Genomic DNA, 18,359 nt, shown 5'->3' with positions numbered 1-18,359 from the left:
AGGATGTTAACTGCTTCCCAAACACTCTTCACAAGGTCCCACTGTGGCCACCATCTGTTTTGCACTGAAACAGAAGTCAAGCTTTGCACCCAGAGGCAGATGTGTTGAAGGTTTTCCAGAGATCGATCACAGCTCTCTACAGTCTGATTTGAAATTTTTAAAAAATTATCAACTGGAAGAAACACTTGGTCCTCACTTACTCTTTCTATCTCTTGGAGGTACAGGAGAGCGATGTCCCCAGCTTTCTCGTAACAGGTGATGACATCCTGTTCCCGGTCCACGTGGAGGTTACTGGTAGAAGAGGAAACAGGCAACTTCTCTAAACAAAGTCCTAAAAAAAATCAAACATACAAAACCTGACTGAGTTTTCATGGAGCTTAATTTTTCAATATTGCCCTAGAGGGCCAGAAAACAGTCCCAGGATGTGACAAACTGTCAGAAGAAACAGGTTCTCTGTCCTTTACCCTTCCTCAGTAAGGACACATGACCTTGACATCCAGGTTGAGAATCTAATCAGGTACTTCACCATGACCCCATTCAGACCTCACGGAGCTTCTCAGTCAAGTTGTCCCAAGATCCTTAAAGTAAGCAAAGGTAGGCTCACAGCATAATCCTACCTGAAGGATATCTTCTAACCCAAAATGTCCACTTAACTCATTCAACATAAAAAAAAAAAAAATTGTTAAATACCCTTGGGGTCTCAGTTACTAGGAAAATCTTCCAACTTGGAGCCTTAGAATTTTGGAGTCACAATAACACCACAGACCACGGCTCAGTTGTGGGCTAAGAAAATACCAGAACTGCTCTGGGCACTTCTTTGGAGATGGAGGAGATCCTCTTTGCCGAAAGAGCTCCGAGTTGGCATGTATGAAGGCAAAAAGGGCTGAAAGGACACAGCAGCGGGAGGAGCGGCTCGTGCCTGAACCACCCCCAATCTCTGGGCCTGCCCTGGGCCACCAGCCTGGAGCAAGCCAGGCCCCAGGTGTCTTTGCACAATCCAGGGTGGAGAGAGGGCACACTGCAGGGAAGGCGTCTGGTGCCTCCACATAAGAGGATTTCTGCTGTACCACGTGCCCCGGGACACATGCATACACAGAAGACACACATTCCGCTCCAGGCCAAAGTGTGGAAGAAGGCTTGATATTGACAGAAATGGGGTCTGGAACTGGAAGAAACCAGGGACACCTCCCCCCCTCAGAAAACCCACTCCCTGTACAGAGAAGCTGAGATGGGCCATGGGAAGGTAAATGACTTGCCCCAAACCTGGCAGCCAGGTAAGGACACAACAGGACTCAGAAATCAGCTCTGCGACCTGCCAAACAATGCCCACCCAGTTAGCTGCTGACTTTCAGAGCAGACGCCACTGGGGACAGGGCCCCAGATGCACTAAGCACCAGCAAATGACCCATGGGTTCATGCACCATCATTTCCTGAATGGTCTCTTCCAAGCTGCTCTTGTCAAATAGTGATTGTCCCTCCAGGCTGTCCCTCCAAGGCCACGGGAGATGATTCTGCAGAACCAGAAGGAGGAGAAACTGCTTCCGCTCACAAGGAGCCAACCACCACGGACCGTGTGCCTGGAGCTCAGAGGTTACTGGTCTGTCACAGAAAGTATGGCTCAAAGATTCTGTCATTTTCTTGATGGCTGTTATGGAGGTAGAATTGGCATATAACAAGCAAAACATTTTCTCAGTGTTGCATCATGATGATTCTTTTGTTCGTATTTATTTAGTCTTTTTTTTTATTAACTATAGTCCATACTTAAACCACTTTAGGGTTCACGGTGTTCTGTAGTTCATGAATTTTAACAAATTCATAATGTCGTGTGTCCACCTTTACAGCACCAGATAATTTCACTGCCCTAAAATTTAATGCCCTAAAAAGGATAAATTCACTGCCCTAAAAAGGTCCCTTACCCTCTAGTCACCCCTACCTCCGTCTTCCTGAACCCCTGGCCATCACTCATCTTTTCACTGTCTTGATGGTCTTGCCTTGTGCAGAATGTCACACAGTTGCAATCATGCAGTATGCAGTCTTTTCACACTAGCTTCTTTCACTCCTTTTACTTAACATTTAAAGTCCCTCCACATCTTTCTGTGGCCCAATCACTCCTTTTTGTCCCTACATAATATTCCATTTATTCATTAATCCATTGAAAGGCAACTTGGTTGATTCCAAGTTGTGGCAATTATGAATAAAGCAGTTATAAACCTTCATGTGCAGGTTATTGTATGAGTATAGACTTCAAGTCAAGTGGGTAAATACCAGGAGTGAGACTTCGTAAGAAAGAGTGAAATAAATATACTTTATGAATAGCTTTGAAACAATATATTTAGCTTTGTAAGAAACTGTCCAAATGTCTTCCAGGGTGGCTGTAACATTCCACATTCTTGCCAGCAATGAATGAGACTAACTGTTGCTCAGCATCTTTGTCAGCATTTGGTGTTATCAGTTTTTTTTAGATTTTAGTCATTCTTTTTAAGATTTTATTTATTTGAGCTAGAACACGAAGTGAGAGAAAGAGCACAGGGGGGCAGAGGGAGAGGTATGTAGTAGTGTCCCCTTGCTGTTATAATTTGCAATTCTCTAAAGACATATGATGTAGAGCACTTTTCTGATGCTTATTTTCTATCCGTATGTCTTCTTTGGTGAAGTGGCTGGTTGGGATCCTTGGCCCCTTTTTCAGTTAGGTTGTTTGTTTTCTTATTGCTGAATTTTAAGAGTTCTTTGTATATTTTGGATACAAATCATTTATCAGATATTTTATGTATTTGCAACTATCTCCTTCCAGTCTATGACTTGTCTTTTCATTCTCTGACCAGTGTCTTTCACAGAATGAGAGTTTTTGGTTTAAGCACAGTCTACACTATCAATTTTCTCTTTCATGGATCCAGTGATCTTGGAATGGTATCTAGAACCCCAGTGCCACACCCAAGGTCACCTAGACTTTCTCCTGTGTTCTAAAAGTTTTACAGTTTTGCGTCTTACACTTAGGGCTACAATCCATTCTAAGTTAACATTGGTGAAAGGTCTAAGGTTTGTGTCTAGATTTTTGTCTTTTCCATGTGAATGTCCAGTTGTGCCCAGCCCCATTTGTTAGAGAAACTATCTTTTCCCCTACTGAATTGCCTTTGCACCTTTGTCAAAAATCAGTTGACTATAGTTGAAAGGGTATCTTCCTGGCCTCTCTGTTCTGTTCCATTCATTTCTTTGTCTATTCTTTCCTCAATATTATGCTGTTCTGATTACTGCACACCATTTTATTTTAAATAGCTCTATTGAGAGATAATTTATATGCCATAAATTTCACTAGTTTAAGTACAATTCAACAACCTAGATTTTATTTTTATTTTGTGACATGTGTAGGGTATTTGTTCATAGGAAGGCCACAAATTTTGTGCTCCTTGTCACAATGAACCCAGATTCCTGTTGGGTGTGTTGTAAACAGAGGGGCCATTTCTTCAGGCCCCCTGCTCTGAGCACACCCCTTAGAACTTTTAATAAACGCAGAGCTGTGCAACTGTCAACACAGTGCAGTTGGAGAACATGTCCATCATTCCCAAATGATCCTTTCTGCCCCAAGAAGTCAATCCTTATTCCCACCCCTGCTTCAGGCAACCACTAGCTTGCTTTCTATTTCCATATTTTTACCTTCTCGGGACATTTCATCAAAACAGAATCATGGAACATGTGGCCTTTTGTGTCTAGCTTCTTTCACTTAGTATAATGTTTCCAGTGTGCCTCCAAATTATAGCAGTACTCCATTTCTTTATACTCCTGTTTGGATAGACTGCATCAAATCTCCCCATTTGCCACTAATGGACGTTTGGATTGTTGCCACTTTTTAACTACTATAAATAATGCTGCCATGAACACCCACGCGTCATTTTTTGTGGGGACATATGTTTTTAATTCTCTTAATGGGTATATACTTAGAACTGGAATTACTGGGTCAGATAATACATTTATTTTTAATATTTAAGAAATACCAAACTGTTTTCCGAAGTGGTAATACCATCTTACTATCCCCACCAGCAGATTACAGTGGCGGGGGGGGGGTGTGGGGGGGGGCGGAGTTTCCAGTTTCTCCACACACTGGCTGACACTCATTGTTGTCTGTTTTACCATAGCTGTCCTGATGGGCATGGTGAAGTGGCATCTCACTGTGGTTTTGACGGGCATTTCCATAATGACTAATGATATTGTCCAACTTTTCATGTGCTTATTTGTTATCTAAGTATCTTTTTTGGTGAAATGTCTATTAAAATCTTGTATCCTTTTTTTTTTTAAATCTTGTATCCATTTTTATTGGGTTGTTTTCTTATTACTGAGTTTTGAGAGTTCTTAATATACTGTGAATATAAGTTTTCTACCAGATAAGTGATTTACTAATATTTTCTCTCAGGTATAAAGTTTTATCATTCTCTTAACATGTCTTTTGAAGAAGAGAAATCTTAAATTTTGATGAAGTCAAATTTGTCAATATTTCCTCCTCTAAATTGTGCTTTGGCTTTCATATCTAAGAAGTCTTGGCCCAACCTGAGGTTACAAAGATTTTTTAGGTCTATGATCCATTTTAAAACAATCTTTGTACATGTTGCAACGTAAAGATTGGCATTTACTTCTTTACAGATAGATAGCCAAGTATGCTGGTACCACTTACCAAAGATTTGCCTTTGTACTTTTGTGAAAAATCAGATGGGTACAGTCTTTCCTGGACTCTCTTTGTTGTGCCAATGAGCCATTTGTCTATATTTATACCAACATCACCCTGTCTTGACTCCCGTAACTTTATAAATCTTGAAAGTAGTGTTAGTGCTCCAATTGTGTTCCCATTAATCAATTTTCTTGGCTAATGTTAGTCTTCTACATTTCCATATAAAATCTGCTTGTCTATATCCCAGTTAGCTGGGATTTTGATGGGGAGAACTGGTATCTTAACCATATTGAGTTTTCCAACCCATGATCACAACATGTCTCTTCATTTATGTGGGTCTTTAACTAATCTTTTGACAATGATTTGTCGTTTTCAGTATACATGCCTTGGAAACATTTTCTCAGATTTACCCTTAAGTATTTAGTATTTACTATGGTGTTGTAAATGGTATTGTTTCAATTTCAATTTCCTTTTGTTCATTGCTATAGATTTCTGGGCTGCCAGGGTGGCTAAGGAGGTTAAGTGTCTGACTCTTGATTTTGGTTCAGGTCATGATTTCAGGGTTATGGTATCGAGCTTCACATCAGGCTCCTCACTCAGCAGGGAGTCGGCTGGAGATTCACCCTCTCCTTCTGCCCCTCCGCCCCAAAGATAAATAAATAAATCCTTAAAAAAACACACACTTGATTCTTGAATACCGGTCTTGAATTCTGTAACCTTGCTAAATTTAATTGTGAGTTCTATCACCCATTTTTGTGGATTCCCTAGAATTTCTACACAAACCATCATGCTGTTTGCAGATACAGGCAGGGTTGCTTCATCCTTTCTAATCTGGATGCCTTTTATTTCCATGTATCACCTCGTGTTTTATTACCCAAGAACCTCCAGCTGAATGTACTGGTGAGGGCAACATCCTTACCTCATTCCTATTTAAGGAGAAAGCACTCAGTCTTTCACCATTCGGTTTGATGTTAACTGTTAGTGTTTCACAGTTGCCCTTTCTCAGGTTGAGGAAGAGCTCTTCTACACCAATTTGGCTGTGAGTTTATATCAAGAATGGATGCTGGATTTTCTCAAATCCTTTTTCTTTGTCCATTGAGATAATCACATGGCTTTTTCTCTTTTAGTCTTTTAATCTGGTAAATTACACTGATTTTTCAAATATTAAAAACAAACTTTCGGGGCGCCTGGGTGGCTCAGTGGTTAAGCCGCTGCCTTCGGCTCAGGTCATGATCTCAGGGTCCTGGGATCGAGTCCCGCATCGGGCTCTCTGCTCAGCAGGGAGCCTGCTTCCTTCTCTCTCTCTCTCTCTGCCTGCCTCTCTGCCTACTTGTGATTTCTCTCTGTCAAATAAATAAATAAAATCTTTAAAAAAAAAAAAAAAATAAAAATAAAAAAAAAAATAAAAACAAACTTTCTGTCCTAAGATAAACCCCATTGATTATGATGCATTATTCTTTTTAATATTGTCAGATTTGATTTGTTAAATTTTTCCTTAAAATGTTTTTCATCTATATGCATGAGTAATATTTGTCCATAGTTTTCCTGTAATGGTTTTGGTATTTGTGTAAATGCTAACTTCATAAAATGACTTGAGAAATATTCCCTCCTCTTCAATTTTCAGGAGGAGTTGGTGTGGAATTTTTATTTTTTTCTTATGTTTTTGGTAGAATTTACCAGGAAAGCCATCTGGACCTAGAGTTTTCTTTGTGGGAAGCTCTTTAACTATAAATTCAATGTCTTTGATATAAGGTTGTTTGGATGATCTCTTTCTTCTTAAGTGAGTTCTGGTAGTTTATATTTTTTGAGTAGTTTGTCCATTTCTTCTCAGTTGTCAAATTTATTGACATAGTGAGTTTTTTTTTTTAATAATATTCCCTGCTCCCTTTAATATCTATAGAATCTCTAATGATGGCAACTGTCTTATTCCTGATTTAGGCAACTTGTGTTCTCTCTTTTTATCCTGAACAGTCTGACTAATGGTTTATCAATTTTATTGAAACTCTCATTAAAGATCTTTTTATTTCATTGATTTTGGTTTTCCAATTTTTCTCTATTATTTCCCTGTTTTCTATTTCATTTATTTATGCTCTAATTTGTATTATTTCCTTTCTTCTACATACACTGGATTTTATTTACTCTTCCTTTTCTAGTTTCTTAAGGTAGATACTAAAGTATAAATCCAAGACCTTTTTTCTTTCCTAATACAGGCAATTAATCAAAAATTCCTCCCTAGGGGTGTTTCAGTGGCTCAGTTGGTTAAGCTGCTGCCTTCAGCTCAGGTCATGATCCCAGAGTCCTGGGATCGAGTCCCACATGGGGCTATCTGCTCAGTGGGGATCCTGCTTCTCTCTCTGCCTCTGCCTGCCTCTCTGCCTGCTTGTGCTCTCTCTCTCTCTCTCTCTGACAAATAAATAAATAAAATCTTAAAAAAAAAAAAGAATTCCTCCCTAAGTACTGCTTTAGCAATATCCTACAAATATTGATATGTTGTTTTTATTTTCACTCAGTTCACAATACTAATTTAACTTTTGATTTCTTCTCTAGAAATGTATTATGTATTTATGATTTTTATTTCTCCTCTTTCATTCATGGCCCCAAATAGCCAAAGGAATGCTGAAAAAGGCATCACAATCTCAGACTTTAGGCTATATATCACAAAGCTGTCATCGTCAAGACAGTACGGCACTGGCACAAAAACAGACACACAGATCAATGGAACAGAACAGGAAACCCAAAAATGGACCCTCAGCTCTATGGTCAACTAATCTTCAACAAAGCAAGAAAGACTATCCAATGTAAAAAAGTCTCATCCACAAATGGCGTTGGGAAAATTGGACAGCCCCATGCAGAGCCACATGCAGAAGAACAAAATTGGACCACTTTCTTATACCCTACACAAAAATAAACTCAAAATGCCTGAAAGACCTAAATGTAAATCAAGGATCAAAGACCTAAAACAGGAATCCATCAAAATCCTAGAAGAGAACACAGGCAGCAACCTCTTTGACCTCAACCACAGCAACTTCTTGCTAGACACGTCTTCAAAAGCAAAAGAAACAAAACAAAAATGAACTATTGGGACTTCATCAAGATAAAAAGCTTTTGCACAGCAAAGAAAAGTCAATAAAACTAAAAGGCAACCTATGAAATGGGAGAAGATATTTGCAAATGTCTTATCAGATAAAGGGCTAGTATCCAAGATCTATAAAGAACTCATCAAACTCAATACCCAAAAACCAAAACATCAAGGGGTACCTGGGTGGCTCGGTCAGTTAAGCGACTGCCTTCAGCTCAGATCATGATCTTAGGGTCCTGGGATTGAGCCCCATGTCAGGCTCCCAACTAAGTGGGGAGCCTGCTTCTCCCTCTCAAATAAATAAAACCTTTTTTTAAAAATCCATGAACAGAAGACATAAACAGATATTGCTCCAAAGAAGACACAAATGGCCAACAGACACATGAAAAAATAGCTCAGCATCACTCAGCATCAAAACCACAATGAGGTATCACCTCACACTGGTCAGAATGGCTAAAACTAACGAGTCCAGAAACAGCAGATGTTGGTGAGGATGTGGAAAGAGAGGAACTCTCCTACATTGTTGATGGGAACAAAAACTGGTACAGCCACTCTGGAAAACAGTATGGAGGTTCCTCAAAAAGTTAAACATAGAACTATCCTACAACTGTACTACTATCCAGCAACTGCACTACTAGGTATTACCCAAAGGATACAAACATAGTGATTCGAAGGGGTACATGCACCCCAATGTCTATGGCAGTCATGTCCACAACAGCCAAAATATGGAAAGAGCCCAGCGTCCACCGACAGATGTTGCATAAAGACAATAGTGGTATGCATACCATACTCACCACATCTTCTCACAAACACACGCACACACGCACACACAATCACACGCAATGGAATATTACTCAGCTATCAAAAAGAATGAAATCTTGCCATTTGCAACAATGTGGATGGAACTAGAGGGTATTATGCTAAGTGAAATAAGTCAGTCAGAGAAAGACAAATACCATATGATTTCACTCATATGTTTAAGAAACAAAACAGATGAACATAGGGGAAAGGAAAAAGAAATAAAATAAGACTAAAAAAGGGAGGCAAACCATAAGAGACGCTTAACTATAGGGAAAAAACTGAGGGTCACTGGAGGGAAGGTGGGGGGAGATAGGGTAACTGGGTGACGGGCATTAAGGAGGGGACTTGATGGAATAAGCACTGGGGGTTCTACACAACTGATGAATCACTGAATTCTACCTCTGAAACTAATATAGTATATATTAATTAAATTGAATGGAAATTAAAAAAAATTTTTTTTAATTAGTGTATTATTTAGTTTCCAAATACTTGGGCATTTTCCCAAGATCTTTCTATCCTTGATTCCTAAACTAATTCCATTATGGTCTATGCAGAAAAAGGCAAAGCAGGCTTGGGATGTTCCAACTTTGCACGTTCCCAAGAAAGGACTGGCCCTTGTGCAGTTCTTGGGGAATACCCTGTAAGACCCTGGACCATCCCACCTCATAAAAAATCTCTTTTTATATCTGGGGCCTTAGGCCATACCCGATAGTTATACTTGCAATGTGATTTATGGGTGAAGGCCTTGGGCCACACTGTATCAGTCTGACCCCTGGAGGTGCTAAACACTGAATAATTAAGGTCTGTTCCACTGGGCACTCCATAAGCACCTTTTCCCTTTACATATTATCATCTGCAGCCTTTTGTTGTGATCAACAGAAACTGGTGAGTAGCGGCAGCTTTTCTGAATGCTGCAAGTCTTTGTAGTGAATCACTGACCTGAGGGTTGACAGAGGTCAGAGAATGCACTCAAACCCTTCTAATCTGTAAAACTTATTTCTGGCTCAGAATATAGTCAATCTTGGTAAATGTTCCATTACACTTGAAAAAAACATGTATTCTCTTGTTGGGTGGCGTGTCCTATAAATGTCAATTAGGTCAAACGGGTAGACTGTTTTGTTCCAGGGTCTTGTATCTTTATGGACCAATCAACCGTGGACTTGTTCCATCACGTATGGAAATGGGTATTGACGTCTCCAGGCAGAACTGTCAGTAGGTGCTTTACCGTTTAACTTATCACAGTCAACAGCTTCTCAAATGCAGACTTCGGTTTCTCCCTTTCCAGACTTTATCCTCTCACTATATATGCATTTTACTTTCACACAGGTTATCAGTGCCACCCTATATAGCTATTATTTTTAAGAAAATGACCAATTATCTTTTAAAGACATCTAAATAATAAGGAAGAACACATATAGCAGCCATGGACACAGCTGTGACTTCCAACGCGCTTCCTTTCTTTGTATGGATTCGGACTTCCTTCCTATGTCATATTCCTTCTATGTAAAGGGACTCCTTTAACCTGGACTTGCAGTCCAGCTAATGAATTCTTTCAACTGCTGTATGTCTGAAAAAGGCCTTTCTCGGCCTTTTTTGACATTTTTGACAGATATCTTCACTAGCTATGGCAATCAGAGCTGATAGTTCACTCCCCACCTACCCGGTATGGAAAAGGTGTCACGCCACTATATTCTCACGTCCATGGTTTCTGACAATAAGTCCACCACCACCGTTACGCTTGTTCATCTGCATGTGCTGTGTCTTTCTTTCTGGCTGCTGTTCAGATTTTCTTTTCATCACTGGTTGTGAGCAATCTGGATTATGAAGTGTTTTGATTCAGTTTTATGTTTCTTGTGCTTGGGCTCCACTGAACTTTCTCGATCTAAGGATTTATAGTTTTCATAAAATTTGAAAAATGTTCAGCCATTATTTCTTCAAAAAAATTTTTATCTACCTCTCTCATTAGGGAGCCCCAATTATATGCATATTAGCCCATTTAAAGTTACCCCACAGCTCACTTATGCTCTCTCCACTTTTTGAAAAAGAATAATTTTCTCTGTTCATTATGAATGGCTTCTATTACTATGCCTTCAAGTTCACCAATTTCTTCAAAGTCTAATTTGCCATTAACCACATCCAGGGTATTCTGCATCTAAGACACTGCAGTTTGCAATTCTAGAAACTTGACTTATGTCTATTTTTATCTTCCAAGTCTCTACTCAATTTTTAAACAGAAGGAATACAGTTCTAATACCTTTTTTAATGCCCCTCCAATCCTGGATGCTCAATATTCAATCCCTTCCTGTTTAGAGCCAAGTTTGTTTATGCAGTCGCAAAAAAAATCACTAAGCAGCCTCTCTCCAGTATGAACTCTGCTACAACCTCTTGAAATTTTCTTTGGAGGTGAATACAAGATAAACTGAATGAGTTCAATGGGAGTATTAGTTGAGTTTATTTACATAAAGCACTCAATAAGGGTTTGCTATTATTATTGTTAAGATATTATTACTATCACAACAAATTGTCTTATACTCAAAAACCAAACCAAACCAAACAAATTCACCATTTGGCAGAACAGCACTAAAACTACTCAGGCGCACACACTTGACTGGAGCTTCCTAAATGTGCTTTAAGTGCTCACTTGTGCAAAAGCAAAACCACCAAAAAACAAGAAGAGATAAATTGTTTCATAATCTGCCCTCTGCTTGCATGAGAAATAACCAAATAATGTGCAAGTGGATATCAGGAATTTAATATAGAGAAAAAATAATTCTCCAGAGTGTGTCCAAGGGCCAGGAAAAAAAAAAAATGGGTCTATTCTTTAGCACTGTGTAACACTGCAGTCTGGCCCTGACTGCTAGTGCTCCTGAAGAGGACCACAGTGCTCAGGACCCGCCAGGCCCACTGACTCAAAGAAAAGCCAAATCTAGTTCAACACGGTTTGTCTACCTTGTGTATTTGGAGATCTGAAATATTTGAAATCCAGTCATCTAGGTCTGCAATCCATCGACAAGCACAGTTGTTAAGAACGCTCCACCTAGTTACACAACTTAAGCCTCCACTATGAGGAGACACTGCTGTTCTTTCTGGGCCTGTGTTCTAATGAGGGAGATATATGGATACCCAAGGACTGGGGTGACAGATGGGTCTCCGGCAAGGAGTCCATTCTTAAGTAGGGGGCCCTTTATGGTGAACATTATTCCTTTCCTTCTCCCAAATGCTGTGATATTCTTTCCATGTGTCACAGGCACATCCCAGAGCAGTAGCAGAGTCTTGATTTACCACAGTGAATTCGTGGCTCCGCAGCTCGGTTCCAGAATATTTAGTTCTCTGTCAAAAACTACTTACAGGACCTCTCGACTAGACTATAAATTTTCAAGTGTCTGGGATCGGATCAACACTGTCCGAGAAGTGAGTCCTGAGGTCATGGCCCAAACTGGCCCCCATTACAATGTCAGACGACACCCTGTCAGTTTGGAAAGCGATCATCAATAATGTTTTGAGTTCCTTTCTTTTTTCCAGAGAAATGCATGACCAAAAAACTGAAAAACAGACTTGACAAATAGCTGGTCTGACAGCAACACCCAATGCACATCTTGATAAGCTCGGCACCTCCAAGATCAAAGCTGCCTGCAGAGAGTGGCAATCAAGCGCTCGCTGTCCAGTCATTGCGGCCAGCTTCAGAGCATGGATGGCGACATAGGCGGACCAGGTGCTCTAACTGATAGAATGCTGGGTAGCCCCTGGCCCCCAAAACTATCTTCCTCCAGAGGAAGGGGTTCCCACAGGCAGACTCACTTTTGAAAGATCCTGTTTAGGAAGGGTTTAACACATTTAAATAAATTCAGGATGAGAAAAGCCTGTAGATCACACTTGACTGCTTTCGAAGCTCTTCCATGGACACTGGCCTATTTGGCCCTGTTTAATAGGCAACATTCTCTTTCCAATCTTATGGAAAAAGAATGTCTCAGAAAAGTGAAGTGACAGGCTGAAGGTCTGTGGGAGAGCTAGAAGGACACGGTAAAAGGGCCCAGGGTGGAGGGCACATGTATCCTGCCCCAGGCAGTATCCTAAGATACCGTAACAAACACCAGTGGGAGGCAGGAGTCGTCTCATCTCTGAAAGGAAGCTCCATTGTATTTCCCTGAGGGCTCGACATGGTTGGAGGTCTGGCTGAGGAAGTGGAAAACTGTACATCTCACTGCCAAAACCTGCAGAAGGGTAACCACCCTCCAATTCTTTCAGGACTGTCCAAATTTGAGAAGCCTCAGCGAGGAGCCTGATTGGGTACATAAGACTGAAGAGTTTCAACAGTGATAAAGGTTCCTGAATCGAGGCCTCCTCTGCACCCAGCGCTCTGCCTGGGGTTTGACAGGTCCCATAGCCACCCTGCCAGGAAGGTGCTAACAGCGCCTTACAGATAAGACTGAACTTCGGGCTCCACAGCTGGTAAATGATAAAGCCACGTTTCAACCCCTGGTCTATCTGACCACAGAACCCTACTCACAATCCCCAGTCTCACTGAGCTGCCGACAGCATATTCAGGGTCTGATAAGAGCAAGGACAATAAAAATGAGTTTCAAATTGGGAAGGCACAGAAGTCAAGGTCCAGGGCCCAAAAGCGGTGATGTCTCCCACCCAGCACTGCACACCCTCGCAGCTCTGAGGCTCACTGGCCCTCCCACTCCTTGTCCGCATCAGGAAGGCTCAACTACTGGGAAACCAGCTTGAATGGTAGAACTTTGGAGCACTAACAGCCAAAACAAATATTTTGACTTTTTTAATCTCATTAAAATGAACAAGGAATTAATTTCTTATAAAGTTATGCAATGCGATAAAGGCTATAAAATATAATTACATGAACTATGTACTACATTAGGTATCGTTTCCTTATTTATCTTTAACCGCATCTCTGGAAGCCAGACCCAGGACAGGTGCACTCTACTCTGATTGTTTGTTATAACATGACCCATGAGGGAGTTTATAACTGGAAATACCAGAAAAACTTTATTTATAATACCTTGTCTCTGATCACCCAGCCCTGTGGTATAGACTTCAAAGACAGTAAGAATCTCCAGGGATCTCAATTTCCAAGGCTGAAAAGAAACTCAGGAAAAGAGATTGAAGATCTTCAAAGCAAAGTCCTGGCAAAGGCAGCCTCAGATTGCTGGTCCTGTGTTCTCACCTCTAGAATAGCCAGATTCCCACAGGTGTCACATGTATTCAACTCAGAAGAAGGACAAGCCACGGTACAGGGAATAGAGAGAAGAAACCAATGGAAACCACCAAATACTGGTGGGGTGGGGGATGGCTGGCCCAGAATTCCTATGAAGTTCCTGTCAATCCAGACATTCTCTGATTTGTAGTGGTCTCTGACCTGGGAGACTCGTTTGGCCCCTTCTGGATGTTTTTGGAAATTCTTGTCTTCTTTCCAGAGTTAGCATCTTCTTAAGAAGATGTGCATGTACACACACATACACACACACATACCCCACTCATAAAAGATGCCAGATCTTGAATCAGACATTCACCTGCTAGAGCAGATGACCTTTCAAAGCCCCTTCCATAATTCTGTGAGCAAATGAGATGCTAATTCAATCTGAAATGCTCACTCGATGAGTCTGCAATTGAACTTAGGCTCATTAAGTCACTACTTAGTTACACCATAATAGTAGTAACAACAGGTAGGGAGTACTAGCTACACATGAGATACTTCTGAGAGTTTGGTATAACTGACATGACCTTCAAAGAATGCTCTGAGAGAGAACTCACTATCATCCCATTCTAGAGAGCAGGAAACTGGTCTCTGTACTATTAAGTAACCCAGCCAAGATGATGCAACTGGTAAGTGGCAGAGTAGGACTCCAACCAGACTCTTACTTGAGTTTTTGCTCTTAGCTTTTTCATTACACTGTCTCATGTCTCTGATTCACCTGTCTCCATATGTAAAGCAGCACTATGTAGAGGCTAAGAACATGGGCTCTGGAGCCAGACTCCTTGGTTTCCAACCCACAGCTGACTTTGTATGTAAAACTGTTATGCGCTTGCAAATAGAATCTTAAATAAATAAATAAATAAATAAAATGGGATGCCTGGGTGGCTTAGTCGGTTAAGCACCTGCCTTCAGCTCAGGTCATGATCCCAGCGTCCTGGGATCGAGTCCCACATTTGGCTCCTTGCTCTGCAGGGGGCCTACTTCTCCCTCTGTCTCTGCCTGCCACTCTGCCTGCCTGTACTCTCTCTCTCTCTCTGACAAATAAATAAATAAAATTTAAAAAAAAAAAAAAACTGTTACGTGCTTGGAACAGTACCCAACATACAGTATACACCTGAAAAATAGTACCTACCAAGATTATTCTCGAGACCACTATAGTTGTTAGGTAATAGGAGGCTGGAAGGTCTCCAAGTGGGAACATTTTATTCATTTGTATATTTCTATACATATTTTAAAAACAGCTTTACTGATACATTACACATATATTAGAACACTTAGTCTGTTTAAAAAATCACAAGTCAGTGGTGTTAGTATATTCACGTAGCTGTGGAACCGTCCCCACTAGCTAATAGAGGAACACTCTCATCACCCCTAAGAGAAATCCCATACCCATGCACAGTCAGTCCCCATTTCACCCTCTTCCCAGACCCTGGCAGTCACCAATCCACTTTCTGTCTCTATGGACTGGCCTGTTCTGAATATTCCATGTCAATGGAATATGACTGTTATAAGACCTTTTGTTTCTGGCTTCTTTCATTCAGCATATTTTCAAGGTTCATAGTTCTTAAACCAAGTATCAGACTTCATTCTTTTTTTTAATTGAGGGAAAGTGCACATAACATAAAATTAGCCATTTAAAAAATATTTAATGACATTTATTACATTCACAATATTATATAACCACATCTCTATCTAGTTCCAAATACTCCATTCTTTTTATTGCTGAGTAATAGTCCATGGTACAGGTATAGCAAGTTTATTCCTCCATTCATCATTTGATGGCCATTTGGGTTGTTTGCATTTTCTGGAAATTATGAAAAATGGTGCTATTAATATTCACATATTGGTTTTCGTATACACGTATGTTTTCTTGTAGCTGTTGTTCTAACATCCAGTCTTTGTTTTTTTAATTAAGTTTTTAATTTTAATTCCAGTGTAACACAGTGTAATATTAGTTTCAGGTGTACAACACAGTGATTCAACAATTCCATATACTACTCAGGGCTCATCATAAGTGTGGGCATATGTTTTTAATTCTCTGGATATATACCTAGAACAAAACGGATACAGGACATGGCATATTATTATAATTATATAATATTAAAGTGTTGGATTACTTTCAATCTTTGTTCTAAAAAATCAAATTACTATCGAACTGCCACACTGCTGGATAAAATATTAAGGAGTGAAAAGACAAGGGCTTCTGGGTAGACAGACCTGGACTCAAACACCCTTGCTTTTCCATTTATTAGCTCCATGGCTTTGAGAAAGCTGCTCACTGTCTTAGAGCCTCTCTGTTTCCTCATCAAGTCAATGAGAATAGTAGCACTTACTACAATTACTATGAGGCTCAGCCCAGTGCCTGGCACACAGTGAAATAAGTACTTGATAAATGGTAACTATTATTACCAACCAAGACCCTTTCCTGGGGGCAATGACAAAGCTCGGCTTTTTTGAGAGGTATGTGAAAAAGACAGAAAAGCACTGAGAAGGAAATAATAATCATCCGTATCCCCACCATTCAGAATGAAACGCAATTAACATTTTAGCATATACTCTCAACCTTAACCATTCATGATGCCGTATAAACTCTGGTCTCAGCTTTCCTAAGAGAAGCGGACTGACTCATCATTCTGGAAGATCCCTACAGTGCAAGTGAAGGCCCTGGATGCCCCAACTACAGCAAGGAATGAGGGCTGCCAGTGAACAGATGTGCTTGTCCTTCCTTCATTTCCACAATTCTCACTGAGCACCCCGTGTGCAGTGCTCTGGTGCGAGCTGGGCTTCAGAAAACAGGCCCCGCTCTTCTCCCTGGAGAAACTCACCTCTAGTGCAATGGAGAAAGACATTTTCAAAACAATGTAAGAAGTGCAGTGACTCAGAGCAGGTATCACAGAAGAACTAAGAACAAGCACCTGAGTGGACCTTGGCCTCGGACTCCAGCCCCCAAACTTTTTTTGGTCCCTTTGAGTCTCTGCTTGCTTTCACAAGGAGAACCAATGAGGAGCCTATTAACACCACCATCATTAAATATGAATATGGGTCAGTGGCAGTAAAAGGGCTCTTACTCTTCTTACACCATCTAAATATAAACAGGAAGCTTTGACTAGCAACCTGAGATGAGTGGCTGCACAGCATGTGGCCTCCCACCAGTGGCAAAATGGTTACATCTAGCTGGGAAGAGGCCTGAGATCACCAGTGAGAAGGCTTATGCTGCACAACCCCTCCCCCCACCGCCAGGCCATGGCCTCAAAGCTCCTCCCATTCTTGCACCCCTGCAGCCACTGGTTCTGGGTTTGGCACACTAGCAAAAGCAAGTCTGCAAGGACACCCCTGGCCCCACCTCTATTCCCTCCACCTTTCGATTTCTATGCAACTACTTTTTTCAGGGTACCCAAAGGGATCTAGAGGCTTCAAAAAAAAAAAAAAAAAAAAAAAAAAAGAAAAGAAAAGAAAGAAAGAAAAGGAAGAAAGGAGAAAGCAGCTTCTCAAGGAAAAAAACTGGATCTCCTATCTTCTCTGCTCACTCTGCAGATGAGGAAACTGAAGCTCAGAAGGGTTCCTGATCTGCCCAAGGTCACATGAGTGCTAGTACTGGCAGAGTCAACCCAGAGCCCTGATCCCGAGAGCTAACTGCCAGAGCAGAGCCGCAGTGGTTGGACCAGGGGCCCCAACGGACCGGAAACTCCTTCTGCCAGGGAAGAGACACCATCAGCAGTTACCTGTCCGTGCTGGGCCTCCGGGATACCTAGAGGGTCCCTGGCAAAAACCTAATTCATGAAGGTCAGACCTAGATACTGTCACTCCAAGATCGGTATATTAATCTATCAAGCAATCTTCCAGGGAAATCATCCTTGGACTTCCACTGTCCTCATGACCGGGGGTTTTTTGGTCCGTGATAAAAGGGGGCCGTGTCAACTCCTGCGAAACCTCCGCCAGCAGCCTACAGACTGGCATGTCCTTTCCCTTTGCAAGTGATGCCTGCCGGGAAAGCTTCGGGGACCAAGGGCCGCGGACGCCTGCGGGGAAACAGCAGAGGCTGGGCGGGGTCAGCACCTGCCGGGAGGTCCCCCTTCCAGAACCGGCCCGAGCTTAATAAATAAGCCTGGCAAGCTCACCCCTCTCCTCTGACCCCTTGCCTAGCGCCGAATCTCACAATGACCCCAGTTTCGGGGACTGCCTCGAGTCAGCCCGGGCGAGGGCAGCGGAGGCCGCAGCGAAAGGCGGAGGCGGGAGGCGGCAAGCGGGGGCTCTGGGGCGGGCTTGGCGCATGCGCGACCCGGACGCCGGGCGAGGACGCGGCTCCCACGCCCCCTAGCGGCGGCGGCCGGCTCGGCCTGGAAGCCCTGAAGCGGCTGCTGGCCGCAGTCCAGGTTGGTGTGGCCCATGACGGAGCCTTGAGCAGGTGGCCTCGCTCGAGGCCTTCTGTGGAATTCCGGTTCTGGAACGTGCTCACAGGACCAAAGAACTCCACTGCTTACATAGGAACCCGAGTGCTGTCTGTGCTGTTCACGGAGGTGGAATGGAAGTTCTCCAAGAGCTCCTGGCAGCAAACCAATGCACCCCTGGAACCCTGGGGTCCACGCGACCGAAGTCCAGCTTGGACA

At 41.9% G+C, this 18,359-nt stretch overlaps 1 protein-coding gene and 1 non-coding gene across 6 annotated transcripts in view; both read right to left on the bottom strand.

Moving 5' to 3' along the window:
- Window positions 1–18,359, bottom strand: part of TTC7B (tetratricopeptide repeat domain 7B) — a 247,450-nt gene that overhangs the window by 184,278 nt on the left and 44,813 nt on the right. For all 5 annotated transcript variants that reach the window (XM_059182508.1, XM_059182509.1, XM_059182510.1 and 2 more), the window contains one exon: window positions 201–331. In XM_059182508.1, the coding sequence (XP_059038491.1) occupies window positions 201–331 (131 nt within the window). The remainder of the gene's footprint in view (window positions 1–200; window positions 332–18,359) is intronic.
- LOC131837299 (small nucleolar RNA SNORA11) lies at window positions 3,359–3,488 on the bottom strand. Its single transcript, XR_009355961.1, has one exon. It is a non-coding gene; the product is annotated as a small nucleolar RNA SNORA11 (small nucleolar RNA).

The sequence above is a fragment of the Mustela lutreola genome, chromosome 7, assembly GCF_030435805.1.
Source record: "Mustela lutreola isolate mMusLut2 chromosome 7, mMusLut2.pri, whole genome shotgun sequence".
NCBI classification, from domain to species: Eukaryota; Metazoa; Chordata; class Mammalia; order Carnivora; family Mustelidae; genus Mustela; species Mustela lutreola.
This window is presented reverse-complemented; position numbering and strand designations above follow the sequence as displayed.